The 25,512-nt window shown below is 35.6% G+C and overlaps 1 protein-coding gene across 2 annotated transcripts; it reads right to left on the bottom strand.

Moving 5' to 3' along the window:
• Positions 1-25,480, bottom strand: NAA50 (N-alpha-acetyltransferase 50, NatE catalytic subunit). 2 transcript variants are annotated; one of them, XM_063093268.1, is made up of 5 exons: positions 25,153-25,480; positions 5,186-5,319; positions 4,649-4,768; positions 4,027-4,093; positions 1-3,033 (listed from the first exon to the last, which is right to left on the bottom strand). In XM_063093268.1, the coding sequence occupies exons 1-5, from the start codon at positions 25,158-25,160 to the stop codon at positions 2,856-2,858; spliced, it is 507 nt and encodes a 168-aa protein (XP_062949338.1). In that variant the 5' UTR covers positions 25,161-25,480; the 3' UTR covers positions 1-2,855. The 2 variants fall into 2 exon arrangements, with proteins under 2 accessions (XP_062949338.1, XP_062949329.1); XM_063093259.1 differs by having other exon boundaries at positions 5,186-5,322; positions 25,153-25,479.
• Between the last annotated feature and the right edge of the window lie 32 nt (positions 25,481-25,512).

Here is a 25,512-nt window from a genome sequence, read left to right as displayed (position 1 = left end):
TTCAACACAATGTAGGGTTTTCTTTGATATTTATAGACATCACAGATCACTACCAGAACATAAGTTTATTTCAGATGTAACAGCAATGTTAAAATTGACAAGTTTAATTCTTAACTGCACCAAGTAAACTTAGCCATTTAAGTATTTTTAAAGTTATTCCCTCCAAAAAACCGAGGGAGCTTTTCTTTTCCACCACCACACACCATGGTTTCCCAATAGTTCTCTTTTTGGAGGACTTTCAATTGAAGTAAAATGTTTTGGAGATATTTCAGAACTTCTTTCCCCAAATGAAAACTAATCCAGACATTATATATTGCATAGATTTCTCTACAGATTCCTTTCTTTAGAACCTCAATGCAATTACCATACAGTATAATTTTAACCTATTTGCCCCACAGTAAAAACTACCTGTCCTGAAAAATATGATGGATATATCCTGTGATCTTCCAGTTAACAGTAATTGTTTTACTTCAAACATAATTTTTATCATATATCAAAATAACCAATTCAACATGGGACATTACCTCAGTCTTTACTGACTCATAGGCATATGAACTAGTGCCCAGCTTACAACTCTTCCATATCCTTCTCCTCCAAAGTGGATGGAATTATTTAATATGAATTTGATGTAGGACAATTAACCCTTTCCAAACATTTACAATTTAGATTAAGTCACTGACTAGTGTGGAAAAAGAAACTCTATAATGATAGGGAGACTACACACTCAATTCAAAATTTAATATTTTTTTCTTCCTTAAATAACATGTACTTAATTGTCATGAGGCAGATATTCGGTTTTCAATAACCACATAAAGGGATACATTCAAAGGACTGATTAGATAGTCCAGGTGAAATGGTTATAGAAATAGAGGCAGTGTCATCTCAGAAAATTCATTTATATATCAAAATCTATTTTGATATTTGGAAGTTTACAAAAAGGCTGAATTCTTCAAACTAATTATGCCTTCTGTAACTTAAGCACTCTTCTCTTGGCAAGAGCAAGCTGAAGCTTATCCATGAAAGAAAAGGTGCTTAATGCTTAAACCTTTCTTCTAAGCTTAGACCTGGACTGTTTAAGAAACTGATATCCAAGAAACCAGCATTCTCTTTCTACATTTTTACTGTCTTAAGATTACAACCTTATAAACTCATTCATCGACTATCTTCCTTTTCTGTATTATTCTTGGCACTCAAGACTGTTGAAGTCTATTGTACTTTGTACTTTCACATTCTCAAATAAAAACTTAATGTGTACAAACATTTCGTAAAGTAATTTTGTCATTTAACGTATTTGGAAGTGAGACTTTTATACTAGAATTTTACATAAGAGGATAAATATTATGAATCAACCTTCCTTTTAAAGTCAAATGACAAAAACTCAAGCCCTGTACACTGTTTTAAAGTCTAATGAGAACATTTCTTGGGCCATCAGTACTGGCAATATAAAAAATTCTAAATATCAGAGATGGGAATATGAAAGGAAAACATGAATATTTCAGATGTCTCCCATCTTACAAAAAGTTATCAACCTGTCAAAGCCACTCCCTATGTGCCAGAAAATGATCTAGCATAAACCAGTTCTGTCAGTTGAGGAGGTCACAGTGACATTTGCATTATTAACACTTAATACTTCTACTTTTCCAAGAATAGAAGCAAGTATGTTTAACAATTCCCCTTACCCCAGATCCTTAAACTCAATATTGTAGGCACAGAGTGTAAGCAAATCTGGGATGTTCTCCAACAGATAAGCAATAGTACAGCTATGTTATTCTCAAAAATACTGTCTAGATATTCTTTCCTACATAACCAAATGCTCAGTGGCCACACTTTTAACAGTCTGCATTAGTTGACATCAAACACATTCATCATGGCACAAGTCCATCTAATCTTCCTTTTAGGTATTTTTTAATATGTCCAAGAGAAAATACCTGTCTCAGGTTTATTTAGGGGTATTGACCTATAAGGACATGAACTCCATTTTTAAGGTTAGACTAACTATTGTTGGGTTTATTGAAGAAAATGAACAGGAGAAAAAATTAAATCACAACAAACCTCTTTAGGTCAGTTAAAGGCCATATCTCTAGCTGGGATATCACCAGCCCACACTCTAAAAGTTAATGCCACTAGTAACAATCAACAGCAGGAAAAATAAACCTGCTAACAACCAGCCCACTCATTAGCAAAGAAGCAATTTAACTCAAATGCTTAGACCAAAGTATAATACTACCTACCCAAATTGCCCCACCCACCAGCAAGAAGAGAAGAAATAATTGCTTAAAAACTCAAAATAAGCTTAGAATTTCTTATAAGGATAACAATGGTCCAGCTCCTGAGAGAGTGCTCAGAAGGTCTAGAGGTGGAGTGAAGGCAATATGTAGGGATTACAATCCCACAATAATCTTTAAAAACCCAAAGTACCACAAACACAGTAAACTTGTCTATGAGTAAGAGAACAAGATATTGCTGCTGCTTTTTTTTCTTTTGAAATATACAATATTTTGTAGGCTCTGCCCTTCAATGTGAAAGCAGGACATTAAAAAAAAAAAAAAAAATCAGCTAAAAAATTTGAAATTATTTGACACCCAAATTTTTGGGACCATATATCTTAGCTGTTAAACTAAACAGATCTACCTTCTCCTTCCTTCAGTCAAACCACCTCACAAAAATAAGAGAACTAAAACAATCCAAACATGATTATTCTTAAAAGTCCTTGAAAGTATTAAAACTCTTGGAAGAAAGGAAGAAAAACAAGAATAAGGAGGGAGGAAAAGTTTTAAAAGGGGGGGGGGTGGAATCAATGGGCCTTTCTTTTATTTGGCGACAAGCAAGTGCAAGAAAGTTCCTTTGTAATTTGCTCAGTTGTCTGTCTTTTGCACATCTGCATTCTGACCAGAAGGGACTTTGAGGTTTTTCTGCAGCACATGAGCATCTGCAGGCTCTATCCTCTTATAGTAGTTCTTCTTTGTCTCAATAATCTCAAAGCCAAACTTCCTGTAGAAGTCAATTGCCGACTCATTGCTGATCTGGACGTGCCTGAGATATAAGAGGGTATCAGAAAAAAAATTAAAATTAAGGTTTCATCAGCTTGAAGTGTTCTCCACAGAGAACTTCAAACTGATTGGAGCTGTAATACTGCAGATATTTACATTCTTTACAATTATCAGTAATTAACAAAGATTAGATATTCATTCCAGAAAATCTTTTGATGACGATTTCACACTTTTAATCTAATTCTTATATTTGCAAGATAGCTCGTTGAGATTAGGAAGCTCAGTAATAGTATTTATTCTTTCAGTCGACAAAGGACAAAGTACCTTAGTTATCATAATATTTTTTTATTACAAGGGGAGAAAAGATTACTGTAATTAAAACAGGTTAAATAACCTTAGGGATGATACAAAGGCCATATTAACACATACAGAAAAAAATAATGAACAATAAAAAACTAGGGTCTCATATGCCTGAATATACCTTCCTTCTGATTGATTAAAAAAATGCTATATTTTGAAAATAAAAATCTTGAGCTTTCTCAATTACTCCCCCAAATAACACTGCATAACTTAATCTCTCCCATTGCCAAACTGAATTATTAACAGTTCATCAATCTGAGTATTGGCTCTTAATCTGCAGTCTCTTGAGATCCAAGTATAAACTCAGTTTGGTAATCTCTTATTTTGATTATTAAACTCTACTACAAATGAGCATGTCACTAATTCCCTTGAACAAAACACAAAAAGTGCAAAGAGCATGGCACAAGAAAACCATTGTCTGAGTTTTCCTCCTCATTTCATCACTACGACTTTGGAGCTCCCATCCCAACATAATAAAGATGTGTTTTATTTCAGGTTCTTTATCTACTATTAAAACAAAACAAAACAAACAAATAAAACTTCTTAACAACTACTTCCATGGTGTTTCCAAAGACACAGTGGAATAAGTGAACAGATTTTAAAGTTTCTAGTAAAAACTTCTATTGCCAATTTATTAAATTCTTCCGTTAAGAATATTAAATATTATTTTACTTACAGATAGATGTTGTCAAAAGTGCCATCTTTTTCACAGATGTTTAAGACATGATTTAACATTTTAGTTCCTATTAATAAGATAAACAACCAATAAGTAACCTCATAAATCAAACTTTAAATTACATTATCTACCTGTCATTTTAACTATTTACTGAGACCTGACAGAATTCATTCTGAATTTTTTTTTTTGGCAGCTGGTTGGTACAGGGATCTGAACCCTTGACATTACAAGGCACTGCTCTACCCAACTGAGCTAACCAGCCAGCCAAGACCTAACAGAATTTATGAGGTACAAATACTAGACATCTTTTTTTTCCGAATTTTGTTCTCTCAACAATAGCTACATACTTTTACAACTGTTAGCAGAAGAACAATCTTTTTATACGAGCGCTTCCAGGTAGAAGAAAAACAGAAAAAGCAAAAGGGAAAATGAATAACAAATCCATGTAGGGCTTCCAGCTGAATTACGTTAATAAATAAACACTAGTTATTTTTCACTTTATATAATTCAGTAACTGTTTCCCAGTATTCCTAAAAGAAATAAATTGACTAACTAGTTCAGGTACTTTAATAACATATTCATGCTTCTTTGAAGAAGTAACAAAAACCACAAATAATTTTACCTATTCCTAGCCTTCGGTAAGGTGCCAGACATCCTAGTGTCATGATGTAAAGTCTCTTCTGATTCTGTGAATGATCCACCCTACAGCATACTGCACCTACAGCAATATCATTGAAATAGGCTGCCATGGAAAACATAAAGATATAAAGTTCAACATACAGAATAACACATTTTATTTAATCTTCTCCTCCCCCCACTCCCCAAAGAACTAAATTACTGCTATCAGCATTAAATTTATCAGCTACTCTATGAATATCAGTGGCCTCAAAAACCTCTTACACTGTCATAGAAGTTTGGGTCTCCGCTAGAGTAAGGCTAAATATGTGAAAGCCCATAAGTACACACTAAATAATAAAGAACATTCATTCTTTTTAAAATTCAAGTATTTTAATCTTGATTTCTCAGATTTTTCTCAGAACCTAGACCACTCTCATTTCCTCACTTGTAAAATAGACTAAATTAGTTAACTCTTTCTGCTCTAACATTAAAAACTAGAGTTCAAGAGCGCAAATAAAGGGAAGAAAAACCCATAGTATACCAAGTTTTGCTAGTTCGCCAACTTCCAGCACATCCTTGTAGAACTTGTCATTGTAGCTGACTGGAAAGATGACCTGGTTCAATCTCTTCAATTGTTTAATATTGTGTGGTGTCACATCTCCCAGCTCGATCCGGCTACTGGAACAAACCAAAATGAACTCAATAAAATATAATTAGCTTCATTTGTTAAAATGAACATATTAAGAGGGTATCAAGTCTTTTTTTACATGATTAATAAATCAAACCCTTTCATAGTGACTTTACATTCCTATGAAGATTACCATTTATAAACAAATTTTGCCAGCCATTTGATCCAAATTCTACTCACAGCTTTAATACAATTGTACACACTTAGGGAAAAATACAGTACATAACTACTATGACAGAATATTCTATAATAAATGCCAAAATTTTTTCTTCTTTAAAAATTGTGGTAAATATATATAACATAAGGTTTGCCATTTTATCCATTTTTAAACATGCAATTCCATGGAATTAATTACATTCACAATGCTGTGTGATTATCACCTCTATCTATTTCCAAAACTTTTTCGTCATCCTAAACATGAACTCTGTTCCCATTAAGCATTAACTTCCCATTATTTCTTCCCCCCAGTTTCTGAACCTCTAATACAGTTCTATCTCTGAGAATTTTTTTATTTTTTCTTAATTGACCCATGATAATTGTAGATATTTACAGAGTAGAATGTGATATTTGGGTACAGTGGGCAATGATCATCAGGGTAACTAGCGTATCTATCACCTCAAATATTTGTCATCTCTTTGTGTTGAAACATTCAAAACCCTCTCTACTAGTTACTATCCATTGACCACCTTTTCTCTACTCCTCCTTTCCCTTACCAGTCTCTAGTAACCACTATTCTACTCTCTAGTTCTGACATCAACTTTTTTAGCTTCCACATATAGGTGAGAACAGGTGGTACTTCTCCTTTTGTGCCTGAATAAATACCAAAATTTTCCTTGTAGTTCACAGTTCAGAAAAATCTAGATACATCTATCACCAATCAAAAAGACTGATGATATTTAATATTGGTAAGAGGGTACCAGATGGTATCCTTACATCCAGCAGATGGGAACATAAATAGACAACAATATCTTTTAAGGACAATCTAGCACCATGTATTGAAAAGCCTAAGAAAAGTACATCTTTGTCCAAGTAATCCTACTTCTAGGAATTTATTCTAAGAAAATAATCCAAGTATGCAATAATTACACACATTCTAATCACCGAGAACAGTGGTCCAGGAACCCCCTACATCAGAATCACAGAGGTGATATTTGAAATTCACATTCCTGAACCCCACACCCCCACTTTCAGAACCAGAATCTCTAGAAATGGAACAGGAGAATTCACATTTTGAAAAACATCCCAGTTTTAAAACTACCTATCAAGAACACAACAGTAGCATTTCTAGGAAACCACAAGTAATCAAAACAATTGGTTCCATGGAAAAAGGGATTAAAGCTAAAAGTTCCAAACTCACAGTAACATTTGTTTTGCCTATGGAGCTGTCAACAAAAGGAATTTTTAATAGCTCAAGTCCATTTCACTACTGTAAGCTAAAGGCTGATCAAATGTGATAAAGCAAACATGAATAGCAATGTAAACAACTTTTCTTCGTATTACTACCCGCACTATCACTGAGTTGCCTAAATGTATGATTTGCCTTCTTAAACATCATAACAGTGGGTGGTTAAAAAAAGAGACAGTGAGCACCATATCAAAATAAAATGAGTTCAAAAATAAAACAATATGATTCCAACCAAGCAGCCAGAAAATTTTGTAGGTCCTACTCACTTGGTGCTACTTTTAGATCATAACAGCATTAAAGTCAACAGTAGTTAAAGCAAACAATAAAACCTAATTAATCATTTGCATCATATTTGAGTTGTGAAAACTCTCTGTAGGAGAAACAACTAAACAAGAACGTTAATCACCACATTTATAATAGCAAAAAGGAAAAAATCTAAGTGTCCACTGATAGGGGATTGATTGAATAAAGCATGCTACATCCATATTGTTAGCACAAAAAGATGTTGTGATACATCATTATGTGAGGGGGGGAAAAGTGCATTCCAACTATATATATGAGGAGTCTTCAAAAAGTTCATGGGAGGAAAAAAAAGCTCATGGAAGGATTTGTATTATCTTTTCATACCACTTTTTCCATGAACTGTTTGAAGTACCCTCATATATAACCATTCAACTCTTGTTAACATATACAGAAAAATATTTGAAAGGATATTCAAAGAAATATGTAGTAAAAATTGCTGGTAATTTTTGAAAAAGTATTTTCTGAAATGTTAAAGCTTAGATAAAAAAAACAAAACTGTTCTTAAGGGCCGGCCCGTGGCTCACTCGGGAGAGTGCGGGGCTGATGACACCAAGGCCCCGGGTTCGGATCCCATATACGGATGGCCGGTTCGCTCACTGGCTGAGCGTGGTGCTGCCAACACCAAGTCAAGGGTTAAGATCCCCTTACCGGTCATCTTTTTAAAAAAAAAAAAAAAAAAAAAAACTGTTCTTAAAAACACCAACAATTACTGAACACTATAACAGGATGACCCAACAAAAAGAAAAAAAGAAAAAATTCCTAAAGTTGACATTTCTGGATAGAGATGAATATGATACAATATTTTATCTTATGCTACAATTCTCTAAAACATATTACTCTGTAATGTCCAGTCTGGAGAACATTCTGCTTACTAAGGAATTAGAAGCAAAAATTGAGGAAACTTTATTTTCTATTTAAGTACTCTGTATCAAGAACCCAAAAGATAGTACACAGTCTCCCTCCTGTCATACTTAATAGCTTTGAAAGGCTTGGCTCATTTGGAACTTTAGCCTTCCTTCCTCAATTATTTTATGCCACTGTTCTGTATTATTTATTGTAACCAATTATCCTTACATTCTTGTATGTTTTCTTAAAATCGGAGCAAATGGTTTCTTAGCAGCTGCACAGCTTTTTCTAACATGCAAACATGTTAGTACAAAATAGAGATTTTCTTGTTATATTCCTTTCCATTTTTGAGCCACATGAGTAAATATGGCCTTCTCCCTAGTATTCGACAACTGTAATGAATTCCTTGTGAGATTCATGTCTTCTTTAAGCAGGTTATATCTCATTCACAGAACTCCAACTATTCATTAAAGCACACCCTGTTTTTTTTCTTCTTTAAGGCTAAAGTAAATAACATTTCATCCCAAACCTCTTTCTAACTAAAATCTACAGGGCTCACTTCCTCACTCACATTTTATATGCAGAGAGTGTTACACTATAAAATACTGGATCCCTTAAAATACAGGGATCGTGTCTTACCTACGCTGCCTGCTCTTTAACTTACTTTAGTACCACAAATGGGGTGTGGTAACTTATTTCACATTAATATTTGATTATATTTAGAGCACATCATTTAAAAATTACTCCACTGCACTTAAGAAGAAAGTCTTAATCTCCATATTTTAAGTGACTGAAATATTACATCCTCTTCACTCTCACTGCTTCACTTAACTCACCTTATAATTAAAAAAGAAAAAAATTACATATGAAGTTTAATGGTAAATAGTAATAAAGAATAACTTAATAACCTACAAAGTCAAGTTTCTAAATTATAAGTAAAAGAATTTGGGCTTTTTTTTTTAAGAATGATTTCTAGGTAATTAACAGGCTTCAAGTATATTTACAGTTTTTGAAAGGATAATTACCAGGTATTTTTTGACTTCATACTGGAAGAAAAGGTGGTTACACAGTGCAGTATGCTAGACTGAGTTGAATAAAAGTAAACTACTAAAAAGTTTTCATTAGTGTGGGCAGATCAAGCCTAAATAGAGGAAACAATATTGAATCATTAGGAAATAGCTTAATCCTTCCATGCCTAATTTTAATAAATACATGCCTTAATTTTTTAAAAAATCATAGAAATGATTTAGGAAGTGAAGATATCCTGTAAGAACATGTCCAGGAATGTTTGATATAGGTGTCCAATATTTTTCCCCATACATACATACATATATGTGCTTTAACAGAATAGAATATTACATACATTGTTTGGGAGCTGTTTGAGAAATTAATCATTTGATTCTTGCTAGACTGTCAGAATATGCTAGAAACAATTTCAAAGTGTCCAGTAAATGTTCAACTTTGTCAGCAAAATTCAGTTTCAAATATAGTTTAACTCTCATTAACATGATATGTGTGACTGAAATGGAATTACTTCTGTAATCCTGATCACTTAGTTCCAAATTATTTTAAGATGTGGATATTCTAAATATATCAGAGTAATCATCAACTTGTAAATATAATTTAGCAAAGAACGTGTAGTATTAAAGGCTTAAGCATAAGTGACAGGTAGGAATGTCAAGCAAATGAGACTACTACTGCCCATAAACAACCACAAAGCTTTCAGAAGTTAAAAGAACTTCTAAATGAAGTTTAAGAAGTCCAAAATCTCTACTAGAAAATTAATAGAACAGAGCTTTTAAGAATTCTGTGAATCTAAATTTTTCTAGAGTTCTGAACATAATCCAGTTGCTTATTCAAAGCATAAATCAATTCTATCTCAATAAATACTTGAACACCTACTCTTACGTGCTAAGCACCTGGGATGCAAACGAATTTACATCAAGTAGGAAAGACAGGTATACACAATATAGTAGTAACAGCTTACGTATACAAAGTACAAAACTAATACTAGAAGATAGGTGACCCTGGGAAAAGTTTTGAGGATGGCTAGGAGTTTTTTTCTGTGGGAGGGCAAGAGATGCAGTCTAAGGGAGAGTAAATATGAACAAGATAGCAATGTATTCCCAAAACCAGACAGTTTGATATGGTTAAAACATAAATTGCAGGCTGGCTGGTTAGCTGAGTTAATTAGAGCAAAGTGTTATAATACCAAGGTCAAGGGCAGCTGCCAAAAACAAAAAACCCAAAACATAAATTACATTTGTGTGTATATATGGAAGCTGGGGTTGGAGAAGATCCAAGTTTATGAGGGCCTTGGACATCAAGATATACTTGGTTACCTATCTACACATACTTTTGGTGATCTCATGGAATCTGTCTTACGGCTTTAATGCTACCAACTTCCAAATTTCTGTCTCTAGCCTAGAGTTCTCCCCTGAACTCCAAACTCCTAGATCCAAAGCATCTCTAGTAGAGACCTCAAAGTAACATATTGAAAACCAAGTTTCTGAACTTCCCCCCCAAATCTGCTTTACCTGCAGCTTTCTCTATTTCAGTTGATGGCCTCTCCATTGTTGGCTACAGATTATTCTTACCTCCTTTGTTGAAATCTCAAGGCTCACTCTGACACACCTGGTTTTCTTTCCTTGTAATAGTCTTTATGGGGTTTCTTATCAGAATTATGCTGCCCTCAAAGAAAGTTTGGAAGTGTTTCTTCCTGCTTTTTAGTTCTGTCAATGTTTCCTTCATGTATTTTCAAGTTAGGTTAGTAGAAGCATAAATATGTAGGGCCGTTATGAGTCACTGATAACTTGAACCTTTCGTTTTGAAATTTTTGCTGGTAATTATCCTTCTTAGTCTACTTTGGCTATCAACAGACAAACAGCTTTCTTCTAATCCGTGTTACATGGTGTTCTTTTACCATCTTTTTACTTTTCACTTCCTTGTGTTCTTATGTTTAAAGTGTATCTCTTGTAAACAGCATATACTTTAGTCTTATTCTACTAATCTGACAATTGGAATATCTAGTCCATTCAGGTTTAACATAATTATTGACTTAGTCGATTTAAGTTCACCATGTTACAATTTTCTATCTGCATCAGCTATTAGTTGTTCTTTATTTTCCAGCCTTTTACAGGGGGAGCTCAATTTTCCCACTTGGCTTTTAAAAAAAAATTGCGTAAAATTAAATTCACTTTTGTGGGGGTGTACAGTTCTATGAGTTTTGACAAATATGTATAATCATGTAACCACCTCCCTTATTGAATGGCGGAATAGTTCTATCACCCCCAAAACTGTCCAAATGACCCTTTGTAATTCAACTCTACCACTCCCAGGCAACTACTAATCTCTTTTTTGTTCCGTACAGTACTGCCTTTTCAAAAATAATGTAATCACAAAATACGTAAGAGCTTGTTTGGCGTCTTTCATTCAGCACAACCCCTTTGAGATTCATCGCACTGTTGTATCAACAGTTCATTCCTTTTACTGCTGAGTAGTATTCCATCGTATGGATGTACAGTAGTACTCCCTTATCTGTGGTTTTACTTTCTACTGTTACCTCAGTCTGAAAATGTTAAATGGAAAACCCCATAAATGAATAATTCATAAGTTTTAAATGTTCCTGATGTGAATTATCTCTCTGTCCAGTGTATCCTTGCTGTACACACTACCTGCTGTTAGTGACAGTCACTAAGTAGCCCTCTTGGTTATCACATTGACTATCGTGATATGGCAGTTACCTGTGTTCAAGTATCCTTATTTTACTTAATAATGACCCCAAAGCACAAGAGTGGTGATGCTGACATACTGTGATAACAATAATAAAATAGAACAATTATAAATCTCTCACCATGCTTAATTTATAGACTAAACTTTATCATAGGTATGTATCTATAGGAAAAAACATAGTATATATACAGGGCTCAGCATTATCCTTGGCTTCAGGAATCCACTGGGGGTTTTGGAATGTATCCCCAGCAGATAAGGGACTACCATACTGTGTTTATTCTCTCATTGAAGGGCATTTGGGTTGCTTACAGGTTTTGGAGATTATGAATAAAATTGCTATAAACATTTGCGTACAGCCTTTTGGGTGAACATAAGCTTTACTTTTCTTAGTAAATACCTAGGAGTGGGAATGCTAGGGCATGAGAGTTCCAGTTGTTCTGCCTCCTCACCAGCATTTGGCATTGCCAACTTTTAAAATTTATGCTATTCCAATAGGTGTGTAGTGACATCTCATTGTGTTTTAATTTGTATATCCCTAAATAACAAATGATGATGAGTATCTCTTCAGTACTTCTTTGTCATCCATGTATATTCTCTGGTAAAGTATCTGTTCAAATCTTTTTTTTTAAAAACAGGTTCTCTTGAGTTTTGAGTGCACGATGAATACATGTCCTTTGTCAGTTATGTATGTTGCAAAACATTTCTCCTAGTCTGTGGCTTTTTTCATTTTCTTAAGTTTCTCAAAAAGCAGTCTTACATTCTGATCAATCTTTTGCAGATGGTGCTTTTGTCAGTATCACACCTAAGAAATCTTTGCCTAACTTAAGATCACAAAGACTTGTGTGAGACCTCCCCCCACCCCCCGCCTTTTCTTAAATCTCTCTCATTTCTTTTTCTTAAGCTTTCTTGAGGTATAATTTATGTACCATAAAATTCACCTGTTTTAAACATACAATTCAATGATTTTTTGACTATGTACAAAGTTATGCAACCATCATCTCAACTCAGTTTTCGACATTCTCATTACACCCCCAAAATTCCTAAGGTGCATTTGCAGTAAATTCCTTTTCCCACCCCCATCCAGTCACTAAATTTACTTTTTATTTCTGCATACTGCCTTTTCTAGATATTTCATATAAATGGAATCACACAATAAATGTGATCTTTTGCACTAGGCTTCTTTCATGCAGCATGTTTTTGAGGTTCATCCATGTTATGTGTAGGCAGTTTGATCTTTTTAATGCTGAGTAAGTATTCCATTGTGGTATGGACATACCACATTTTGTTTACCCATTCACTAGTTGATGGGCATTTACATTATATTTACTTCTTGGTTAATGTAAATAATGCTGCTACGAACAGTGTCTACAAGTCTGTATGTGGGCACATGCCTTAGTTTTTTTTCTGGTAGATACCTAAAAGTGGGATTGCTGGGTTGTATGTCCAATATGTTTAATTTTTTTAAAGAAACTGCCTGTGGTAGGCACAATAGTGGCCCCCATAGAATTCTGTGTCCTAATCCCAGAAACCTTGAATATATTATTTGACATGAAAAAGTGGACTTTGAAGATGTGATTAAGATCTTCCTATCTGAAGATTAACTAGGATTATCCAGGTACGCCCAATGTAATCACATAAGACTTTAAGAATCAAAGATACTTAAGAACAGAGGCAAAGACAAAAAATTTTTAAGCCACTACACTGATGGCTCTGAAGATGGAGAAAGAGACTTGGGCTAAGGAATGCAGGTGGTCTGCACATAGAAGCTGGAAAAGGCAAGAAAATGGATTCACCTAGGACTTCTAGAAAAAAAACACAATCCTGTTGTATTAGTTCCTTAGGGCTATCTTAACAAATTACCACAAACTTAGTGTCTTAAAGCAACAGAAATTTATTCTCTCATAGTTCAGGAGGCCCCAAGTCCAAAATCAAGCTATTAGCACGGCCATGCTCTCTAGGCTCTAGGAAAGAAACCTTTCTTGCCTCTTCCAGCTTCTGGTGGCCCCAGCATTTCTTGGTTTGTGGCACTCTAACTCTAATCTCTGCCTCTAACTTGATATGGTGTTTGCTGTGTGTCTCTGTGTCCTTTCTTATAAGAACACTACTCACTGGGTTTATACCCACTCTAATCCAGTATGGCCTCACTGTAATTACATTTGGGAAAACCCTATTTCTGAATAAAGTCACACACTAAGGTTCCAGGTGGACATGAGTCTTTAAGGGATAGTATTTAAATCACTATACCTGCCAACACCTTGATTTTAGCCCATTTCAGACATTTGACCTGAATAACTGTAAGAAAATAAATTTGTATTGCGTTAAGCCATGAAGTTTGTAGTAACTGTTACAGAAGTAATAGAAAACTAACACGTCACTAAACTGTTTTCCAAAACAGTCACACCATTTACACTCCCACCAATATGTATTAGGGTTCCGGTTTCTCTACATCTTTGCCAACACTTTTTACTGCCTTGCCATGTATAGCCATTCTAGAGACGTGATATTTCACTGGACACGCATTTCTCTAATGACTACTGATGCTGAGATACATAATTTTGAAACTACTCTCTCCCAATTGTGGCCTGTCTTTTCATTTCCTTACCAGTGTACCATACTAATATAAGATGTTAACAGGGTAAACTGGGAACTTTCTGTACCATCTTCACAATTTTTCTGTAAATCTGAAACTATTCTAAAATGAATTTATTTTTTAAAAAGTAGGAGGAACTGTCAGAGTAAGATAATAAGACATTTCAGCCAACTGCAATTTGTAGACCTTTTTGGATTCTAAAGTGAAGAAACATCTTTTTAAAAACCATTTATAAGAGATAGGGGGAAAACTAAATACAGACTGAGTATGAGATTGTAAGATAATATCAAGTATTATAATTATGTTTTGTTTTTTTTTTAAAAGTCCTTTTCTGTTAAAGATTCATACTGAAGTATTTACAGGTGGAGTGCGATAGTATGTCTACAATTTCCTTTGAAGTGCTCCAGCAGAAAAGGAAAGGAAAACAATGGGGCAGGCAAAGATTAAATAACAACACATGGGAATTGATTCTATTTATTGATGGATGATGGGGTTCACTGTACTGCTCTTTACTTTCACATGTGTTTAAAAACTTTCGTTACAAAACGTAAAACAAAAATAAATAAAATACAAACATTACTCATTACAAAGGCACAACAAGCTGCAATACTTTGCAGTTTTGCAGCAGCTTTGGCTGGGAAAGAACAAAGACACGTTATTTTCATACTAAAACTCATAGTAGAAAGCACCTCATTTATTCTTGTTTCAAAGAACAAGAAAAAGGAGGCAAGACCTTCAAATCTTTAACATACTACAACTTCTCAATCTCCATCTGTACCAAGTCTTCAGTTTGTAGAAGATAAACTGAATGAGAACTGGATGAGAATGAGCACAGACCCTGCTCCCAAATTCAATAGTCTCAGGACAGTCTGTCATAATCTTTGCTTTGGTCTTAATACCTACTTGTCTCGATATATACATTTTTTTCTATCAAAACTAGTGTCAAACACTTTTAAGGTAAGAATGGTTACTTTCCAAAAAATTATTTATAAAATGTAGTTTAAGTGTTACCCAATGTGATTGGAAGCAATGCTAGCAGTAAATAGTTAAAAACTAGATAGTAGAGGGAAGGCACCTAGACTTCTTAAATGAAAGAAGTCCCTTTTTTAACACATCCCTTTGAGAGTTGTTTCTTGAAACATAACTAATGCATAATGTATATCCTCTGATTATGGGAACAGATCAGATTACCAAGAATGTATTGAAAAGAAGGTCTAAGAACAGTATCACTATAAGGAACACCTGAATTTTATGCGTACACAAACAGGAGCCCATAAAGGTGTCCAAGAAATAATTTTCAAGAGAGTAAGGATAAAAATCCAGAGACGCAGTGTTACAAAATCCAAAAATGGACTCTAAGCCTGGCTATATATCAGAATCACCTTGCTCATTAAAAATTCAGATTCCCACAGTGCGTCTTGGAATCTTTACCTTTGTAATTAAGCTTGTTCTGCAAACCATACAAATTTAACACCCACCTAAACTAATAAACTTCTCACTCCATGCATGTAAATTCTGAAATTTGAAATCTGAGAGATCTGGTGAGGAAAGAGAGGCTAAAGATGAGCACGAGTCACTGGAAAAAACATGCTATATGATCATAGTGGATTTCACTTAAAATGTTAATCATTTCCCCTACACAAGCAGTAAATAAACTATGGTACACTCTAGATTTAATATACGTGTGACAGGTAGTTTAGAAGAGCTGTAATTCAAACTCAAGTCAGCCTGACCCTGAAAATCTGGGTTTTTAACAAGTACACCACTTTATTGCTTGCTTACTTCTGATAAGACTTCAATATAATTTAACAATGTAGACTATCTTACCTTATCAATATTTATGACCTCTACTCTGTAGATAAGCCCCAAACTGCCAGCCTAAAAACTAAATCAGCCATGTTGTCACATCTATTTGACCAATGGTGTTTTTTTGTTTTTTAAATTAACTTGGTTGCTAGTATTTAAAGGAGGTTTTAAGTAAAGCCTAAATTTGCAGCATCTCTTGCTTTTATTCATTCACCATATCTACTTGGTCCCTGCTGGCACTACTACAACCCTAACTTTAGAAACCTGAGGACAACAGGTATTAAAGAAACTAAATTATTCTCTTAGCTCAAGTAAATTCATGAGACATTCTATTTTTTCTTGGTTTTCACATCTATAACACCCAAACCCCAAAGTTTTTAGACTAAGGGTCTAAAAGTAGGACAGAATATGAAATAAATAAGAAACGGCAATTGCAAAAGTACCCATGCCATTTATACTAAGTTCTTATATCTGGAAAATGCAACTACTTGCCTGCCTCCCCATAGAGCCCATTAGCTATTAATTTGTGTCAGTACTATCTGTTATTCAGTCAAATCTCATATAATCTTTAGTTATAATATGTTAGTAGGAAACCTTCATCCTCGGCTTATAAAACAATCAGTGTAATAAAATGAGATAATGCATGCCAAGTTTTAGCATAGCAACATCAGATAATAAGCACTCAAATGTTTTTAGCTATTAAAGGTAATGCCAATTATGCTCATATTTGTAAAAATAAATGTACTGGCAATATTCTGAAAGGCCACAAGATGGGGATATGACACCACAAAAGTGGGTCTTTGTACAGTTATATAGCAAAAACTGAAAATGAAGTATAGAGAAAGTTTACAGCCTGTTTATGGGTATTTAGTTCACCTTGGCACAAAGTTTTAACTGCTTGGTCACTTCTTATGCTGCCTGATCTGAAAGGCACCTTAAAAACCAATGGGTCTATTTCACCTTCATTTTACAAATGATGAAATGAGAGACAATGTGTCTGTACTTAATACAGACAGACACTGATAAAGCCAGAATCAGGCCTATGTCCACAAATTCCCATTATAATGCAGATCAGCCACACCATGTTCCTTTGAAGGAGTCATCTTTACTCAAGGTTGTTTTTAAAAGAGAGACAGAGAGAGATCTATGGGAAACACCTGCTATGTACTGATAAAGGTGTATTTGTATAAAACTCAAAGCATCTTTTAGCAAGGACCAAAATATGTCCATGTTTGATTTTAAAATATCACGGGGGGGGGGGCATTTATAGGGTAAACGATTTTTTCTTAGCAGTAATCTGGTTCTAAGCCCTTTTCTTCAAAAAAATTACATGAAAGAATGATTCCTCTAGACAATAAATTCCTTCAACCTAAAAGTAAGCCCAGTCAGCATTTATCAAAGTACATATCAAATACTAACTGCTCATGAGGCCTCAATCTACCACCCCACTAAGATTTCTATCTCATGAACTACATTACTGTTTCTGCCCTTCCAAAGCACAACATCTGTGACTCACTATATGCATTTTTATTTTTTAATTTTTTGGGGGGTGAGGGGGGTCTGGCTGGTACGGGGATCCAAACCCTTGACTTTGGTATTATAACATCATGCTCTAACCAACTGAGCTAACCAGCCAGCCCTAAGCATTTATTTTTATACCTTACCTCTTCTACTAAACTATAAGACTTAGGGCAGGACCTCAAATATTTCAAGGAATTACTAAATTACTTTTAGTAAATCAAGAATCAGTAGGTCCTTTAACATAACTGATAGGCTCTCTCATCTCATCTCACTTCAGAGCAGTGTTTCTCAATCTCAGTACTAACATTTTGGGCTGGATAATTACTTGCTGTGAGGGGACTTTCCTATGCATCGTAGAATGTTTAGCAGCAAGTGTAGTCTCTACCCATGAGGTGCCAGAACACTCTCCACCCCAATGTGACAACCAAACAATGTCTCCAGACATTACCTATAATCAGGTAGGGGTGGAAGGGCACGGGGTAGAGGACTGACCCTGGTTCAGTCACTGTTCGAGAGGTTCAGCCGGCATCAAAAAAGCAGTGGTGGAGTGGACCAGCTCGCCACTGGTGACTACAAGTCAGAGGTGTAAACATCTCAGCAATTATTTGGTTGGCTACTAATGCTAAATATACACAAATGGTGTGACTACAAGTATCAGACGTGTAAAAATCTCAGCAATTATTTGGTAATGCTAAGTACACACATGCACTCAATCTACTCAAGGCTATAACCTAAAAAGAATTAAGTTATTCTTTGAAACCTTTTTCCATTGTCACCCACGTGTTCGAACAGAAGAGCTTCTACCCAGCTACAGCTTTTCCTTTGCTACCACTTAACTGTTGATGTTTTTATCCCCAAATCTCTGAATCCAAGCATATATTTCCAACTGCTTACTGGTGATCTCCACAAGAATCTCAAATACAACACCTTCACAACTGATCTCATCATTTTCCACTAGAAATTAGAACAGCTACCTCTATTCTCTATCTTTATGAACAGCCATATCAATCATCCAATATGGACATTTAGTTTTAGATGTACCTTTAGGCCCTATTTTCATCCCTGTTAATTCTGCTTTCCCAAATTTCATAACCTGTTCCTATACTCTTTCTCTTAGCACTACGGTCCAGGCCATCATTTCAGCCTGAATTCCAATAATCTAAATGAAGGGGAATAAGACTAGAGCCAAGGAGACAACTCCATCACAATGCAGTCAGAACAATCTTTCTAAAACACAAATCTGATCACTTTTATTTTTCTACGTAAAATCTTCCAATAGCTGCAAATAACCTACCAAATGAAATTCAAATACCTTAGCACTTCATACACATAAAGCCCATCATCACCTACCTATGACCACTAGTCTAGTTTCCCCCACCCCCTCACTGTTTTTTAGCCAGACAAAACTTTGAAAATCTCAGAACCCACCAAACCACCCTCTTTCCTTCTTGGCTCACCTCTGTACCCTGTTTTTTCATTAGTGGATTATAGATACTATACCATCCTTACAGAAATACTAGAGATACTATTACCATCCTTACAGAAATACAAAAGATAAAATGAGAATCTATTGCTTGGCCCAGTAAGCATGTTAGGTAGCTATTAAAAAAAAAAAAAAAAAGGAAAGAGTGCCATGAGGAAGAGGAGTGGGAAGGCAGACTGGCACAAAAGCAAATTGAAGAAACCTGTTTAAAAGAGAACAATTCAAATATGACTCCAAGGTTTTGTTTCTTGGTATCATAGAAACTTAGCCCTGTGACCAGGAATGGCAAACGTGACACACATGCCATAGCAGTCATAGTAGGTATCAACAACAACACCTTTTTTTTGCAGTCTGGGAACACATCAAAGCTATAACAGACGTACTACCAACAGATTAGAACTGGCACGTGAGTTAGAATCTTTGGCCCTTCCTGCTCAGGTTCAAGCCATTCCCTTTAAAGACAAAGAAACCATGCCCCAGGGGTCAAGAAACGTATTAGTGACCCGACTGCTAGCTATCATTTGTGGCACAGTGAATTTGGTTGCTTTTAGTTCAGCACTTTTGCATTGTAACAAGTTCCCTTTATTAAGATAAATAATAAGCTATATGGACTAGAAGGATGAAAACCTAAATATACCTTAATTTTCTAAAAGAGAAATGTTTCAAATGCTCCTAAGTGGAAAATATTTTCATTGCTTACCCTTGTTTAACAAGCTCCACCTGTAAAAAAAATTTTTCCTCAAATGATCCGGGTCCTAAACTGACACCACTCCAACAATATTTACTAATCTGAATGTCTCAACCCATTTTCTAAAGAATATTATCTTTGTTTTACCATTTGAAGTTGAGGTAATCAATATCCCAATTAAAAGTAATACAAATAGGGAAGTCACAAAGATATACAAATGACCCACAAAGGTGGAAAATGTCCAACTAAGTCATCAAATTTTTTTTAAAAGATAAGGGAATACCATTTATCACCTAATCAGCAAAATAAAACTAGAGTCAAAGGCTATACGTGAAAATGTACTCAAAATCAACTTGCCCAAGGTCAAGGGTTTGGATCCCCTTACAGGCCAGCCACCAAAAACAAAAACAACACGTAAGGAAAGGAGTAGTTATTTCTACCATTTCACAAAATGTTCAATGTATGCAGTGCATCCCAGACAAAGGAAATTTATACCATCAATGGCTGAAATGGCAGCTACATGTCTTTTTCCATTTTCTTGGGTTTTACAAGTGCCTCTCCCCTTCCCCATTCGCCCTTGGAGAGAGGAGAAGGGCATTCTCATACACTGTTGACAGTATAAAAAGCTATTATCTTTCTGGAGATCAACTGGCAACAAATATCAGAGTTTTAAAAATGCCAGTACCTTTAGATTCAAAAAATTAACTCCTATGGAATTATACAAAAGAAATAATTGAAGATGTGCATCAGGTAGTTTTACGAAGAAGCATTCTCTACAGCACATGGGGACTGAAATGAGAAGCCTCTGGACTTGGGAAGGCAAATACAAACTCCCAATTATCCCTTTCCCATCCACAGCAGACAAGGTGATGATTGGATTACAACACTTTAATCAAAAACCAGGAGTGGCCTCAAAATCTTTCACCAAACAGGTATAAACAGCCACAAACTATCTACTGGACCACAACTTGAGACATTTAGAGATACCTACCATCTGGGAACTAGATTCTAAGGGAAGAGATCATGTTTCACACAACTTTGGTTTTTAAGGGTCTAGCATGGCACTGTCCAATAGAAATATAATTCAAGTAACATACATAAACTAAAACTTTCTAGTATCCACATTAACAAGGCAAAAAGAAACAGGAGAAATCTTTTCAATATATAATTGAAATAAAATGTATTAATTAATCAACCTTTTACCTTTTTTTAATACCAAGTCTCTAAAATCCAGCTTACTACACGTACAGGACACTTCAATTCACATGTTAATTTCCTTGAAAAGATTTTAACTGTATTTATATTTCATAAAATTTACAGTAGATTTATACATCCAAAGTTGCTTCAAACATACTTAAATATTGTCCAATAACTGAATTTGTGTTTGCTTTTTAATTTTAATTAAAAGAAATTAAAAATTGAGCTCCTCACACAGGGCACATTTCAAACACTTAATAACCAACAATAGCTAGTCACTACTGCATTCAATAGGACAGGATTAACATTATGCCAATAATTTAGGCACTAAATAAATTTAAAGAAGAAAGGTAAGAGAAAGCAAGGTTGAATGATAGCACAATTAAATAATTTTGCAGCTATTAAACTATAATTCACACAATTCTCATTTTCATGACAGAAAGGACGTTTCTATTGGTTACTACTGGTTTTCTACTGATTACTATACCAGTTGTGTTTACAAAAAAAAAGAGATAAAGTACAATCATTTGAATAACTGAGAAAGTTTATCTATTCAAATATCACAAAGCTGAAAGCCATAGCTAATACCTGGAAGAAAAAATTAAGGAGCAAAAAGGATTTCCACAGCCCAAAGTAGAGAACGTGACAAAGTGAAATTTAATACAGATATTAGTTTGGACTGGCAAAAGCAATGGCTTCAAAAGATAATGCTTTATAAATAATACTTTATAAAACTTAAGAGATTTTAGTTGACATACAGCTAATGTGCAACAATGTAAAATTAATTTGACCATAAACTGCAATAACAGGAATACATAATTTAAACCAATAATAGTACTAGTCCCACTTTCCCACTCTACTAATCACATGTGCAATAATATTCATATAACAGCAGTTAGGATGTTCAAAATTATGGTAAACAGGGAATATATAGTGATGCAATAGATGAGTGCTTGGCCTACTGGATGACCTCTAAAAATCTTTCCCACTCAGAAATTCTTGATTATTCTTTGTTCAGAGCTTTACCAAGGGATGTCCACAATTTTGGGAAGATGGCAACACAGCATGAGTCACCAATGCACATACCTATATAGGTAGCAGATATACTCTCTAAATTACACAATGATTCTATTTACAGATAGATGCAAACATCTGATCTTCTTATGCTTCTGGTATAATTGTACCAGATCATTACATACTGAAACAGATTTTATTATAACTTGCTTTCCTTTTATTTCTCTTTTATATTAGTTAGAACATTACATTGATTTCCTAAAAAAACTGTGGTGCAGTTAAGTTATATTTCTATGAATTTATCTCAACATAGCAAAGGAGACATTACAAAGTACTTGTTAAAATTCAGTATCCGATCAAAAACCCAAAAATTATTGATTTCACAGAAGCAAGGAGTATGAGAATTGCAGGTTTATAAAAATTGTCAAACGCTATTTCAGCCTAACTGGCTTTTTTTGTCTTTGCTGACAAAAACAGCAATAAAACCTTTCAAAAAAATTTTTTATTGAAGTGTAAAAACATATGATACAGATCACGAATCTTATTTTACAGCTCAATGATTTTTCACATATGTAACAACACTCAGGTAAAGATACAGAATACAAGTATTTCTAGCACCTCAGAAGACTCCCTTGTGTCCCTTGCTATCATTGAGTTCTTCAACATAGCTTCATTTCTGACAGTAGAATTTTATATTTTATTTTCTAACATTTGGTCAAAATGGCTCCTTTAAATCTCTGAATTAGTAAACCACAATGGTTCTGTATTTATATCATTTATGCTATCTACTTTCCCATCTTTACTTTGGTCACCTGTATTCATGTCTTGTTAAAGATGTTTTCATTAGAACTAATTTGCACCTCTTTACTATAACTGAAGGATAAGTGGATTTAGTTTTACTTTCTATTACATTAATTACATGCCACCTCAGTCACGGCATTCCTCCTTACTTGAATTATCACCTTCTCTAGCAAGAACAATAGATAAAAATAATCAGCTTCCCATCTACAAATTCAAGCTACAATGTCCCTGGTTCAAAAAAACAAGCAACCTCAGTACAAAGGAAGCAACTTTTAATATATCTCAAACGTTTAGACATGCATATAAACACATGCAATTTATAACTATAAATTTATCTACTATGGAGGAAGGGCAAACACACACCAATATAAGGGAATGGCCTACTGTTACTACTAATAAAAATACTAATAGTAAATATATGAAGAAAAAATAGATAAAATAGATTTAAAAAGTTTCAAAATGACAAGCAATATAGGTAACAATGTAAAATATTTATAAATGTTAGATTGATTTACTGTTGAGTTCTGCAGTTTCTCTGATCTTAGATATTTCTATTTAACTTACTATTTATTCAGTTAACTCAGTATACAATAAAACAATAAGCAAATAAAATTTCATATAAAAGCGACATAATCAAGATCACTGTTTCAATTTCATAGGCCTTTCCAAATCAAAAGTCAGGACCATAACACTGACTATATTGTGCATGGTGATACGAGTTTTGGAACTCAAGGACCCTAACATCCTTTAAACAATATACACTGTCCTGAGTGCCTTTAACTTCCCAGATGAGTCTTAATGAGACTCTTTTAAGTTTTTTTGCTTCTAAGTCTGTATTTAAGGCCCTTTATAAACCCATGCCACAGTTTCAATACTGGGAACTCTTCAGCCTCATTTTATTACTCTAACAGAACATGACAAATATGCATTGGTATTGAGTGCCTGTCAATGAGAATACAAAACTGAGTAAGAGACAGCATCCATACTCAACCAGTACAGTATACCATAAAAACAAAACTCCCCAAATATGTTGGGTCATATATAAAATAGCCAAACTTCCCCTAGATCATGATTCAAGTGGATCAAATATTTCTATGGCCCTCAATTCGTTTCCTAATTGGATCTCTTCATAACCTGACGTGAAATAATCCAAGTACAGGAAAATTTCTTCATGATTTCTAAACACTGAAGATTCTTAATACAAAAAACAATTCCAAACATTAGAATGAATACCCACTATTTAAAACAAAATTAGAGTAAGAAAGCATGTTACAGACCAAAAATCAAATTAAACTTTCTTGGAATCCCTTCTGCGACTTCAGATACACACAACGAAATTCAGACCCTTGTTTTAGGGAGTATGAGATTACTGTGCTTTCAAAACGAACTTTTTACTTCATCCTCAACAGTTTGAAAGGCTTCACTAACTCAAAACATAGTTACAATTCTTTAACTGATTTACAATAATAGGAAAAAATTCAGGCATTTAGAAAGCTCTTAACATTTATAAGCTTCCATTTCTTTCTCTAAAGAGGGTAAAGAAAGCTCTAAAACGGTTTACTTTGGCAATGCTTTAAAACAATTTTATGCAATTAATACTTTAACAGTATATAACTTAACGGTAAGAAGACATTTTATCCAAATGGAAACAGTCGAGTCAAAATAATCCCTAATGTTATCCAAGAGGAAAACTATGAAAGACCGAACACTATCTTTGCCAATCACCTGAAAAAAAACAGCGTAGTAACCCAGGACCCTGGCACAGCACTCAGGGGCAACAGTAAACTACTGAAAGCAATAGCTCCACCTACTGATCCACAGTACTTCCTTAAACATTTTGGCACCCCAAATCTACAGTGTTCGCGCTCTCTTCCCCTCCTCCACTCTCTCTGACCCAACCCAAATCTAGTTGAGTCACTAGCATTTAATACTCATCCCCATGGTCTTTATTCCTATTCCTTCTCCCTCCAGAACGTTCTGCACAGCTCCCAAGTGTGAATAAAACTGAAAGGTGTCAAAGATCTTCCAGCGTCAAGCCTGAATCTGGAGAAGAGGCCAACCAACCCATTACACCTGGAGTAGCGGGCCGAGGTGGCTCAGCCGTCCGCTCCCGAGTAGGAGGCCCCAGGCGCCTCCCAATAGTTTTCCCCTTGTTGCCCCACTCAGCCGCTAGTCTCCCCTCAACCCACACTCGTCTTCCGGGCCGAAATCCTGGCTTCCCCAGGTCTTGCCTCCGCTGGCCCTTCAACCCGCCAACAGCCCGAGCCTCGCCTCCGCCCCCTCCTGAAGCGGAGTGAACAGAGAAGCCTAGAAATCTCCCCCCGCCCGACCTTCACCCTAAGTCTCTTCTCTCCTCTCCTTCGCAGCTCTCTCCCTCAACATGGGCCCGACCCCTCTCCCCGCCGGCTGGGCCTTGCCCGGCTGCCCCCCTCACCCTTTCATCTTCCCCGCCTGCTGAGGCCGTCGTTACCACCGATATCAACGCCGTCGTCGTCACCGCCCTGAGCTCTCCGCGCCCACAGCTCGGGCCCCTCAACCCCACAAGCCGGCCTCCTCGCCTAGGGCAGGGTGGCTGAGCGGGTGACCGAGGCCGCGAGAGTCGAGCACGCCCCTGAGTCTCCAGAGGGGGCGGGTTATCTCCCGCCGCCTCGCTGGTGCTGCCGCTTCTCCACACGTGCACACGGGGCACTAGCCTCCCGCCCGCCGCAGAAGCCAGCCAGACCCGCCGCCGCGCTGTGACCTTTCACCCCACCCCCTCTGCGCGCCGGCGCGTTTGCCGCCTCACGCGCAGCCG

The sequence above is a fragment of the Cynocephalus volans genome, chromosome 1, assembly GCF_027409185.1.
Source record: "Cynocephalus volans isolate mCynVol1 chromosome 1, mCynVol1.pri, whole genome shotgun sequence".
NCBI classification, from domain to species: domain Eukaryota; kingdom Metazoa; phylum Chordata; class Mammalia; order Dermoptera; family Cynocephalidae; genus Cynocephalus; species Cynocephalus volans.
The sequence above is the reverse complement of the archived record's forward strand: the minus strand, read 5'-3'. Positions and strand labels throughout refer to the sequence as shown.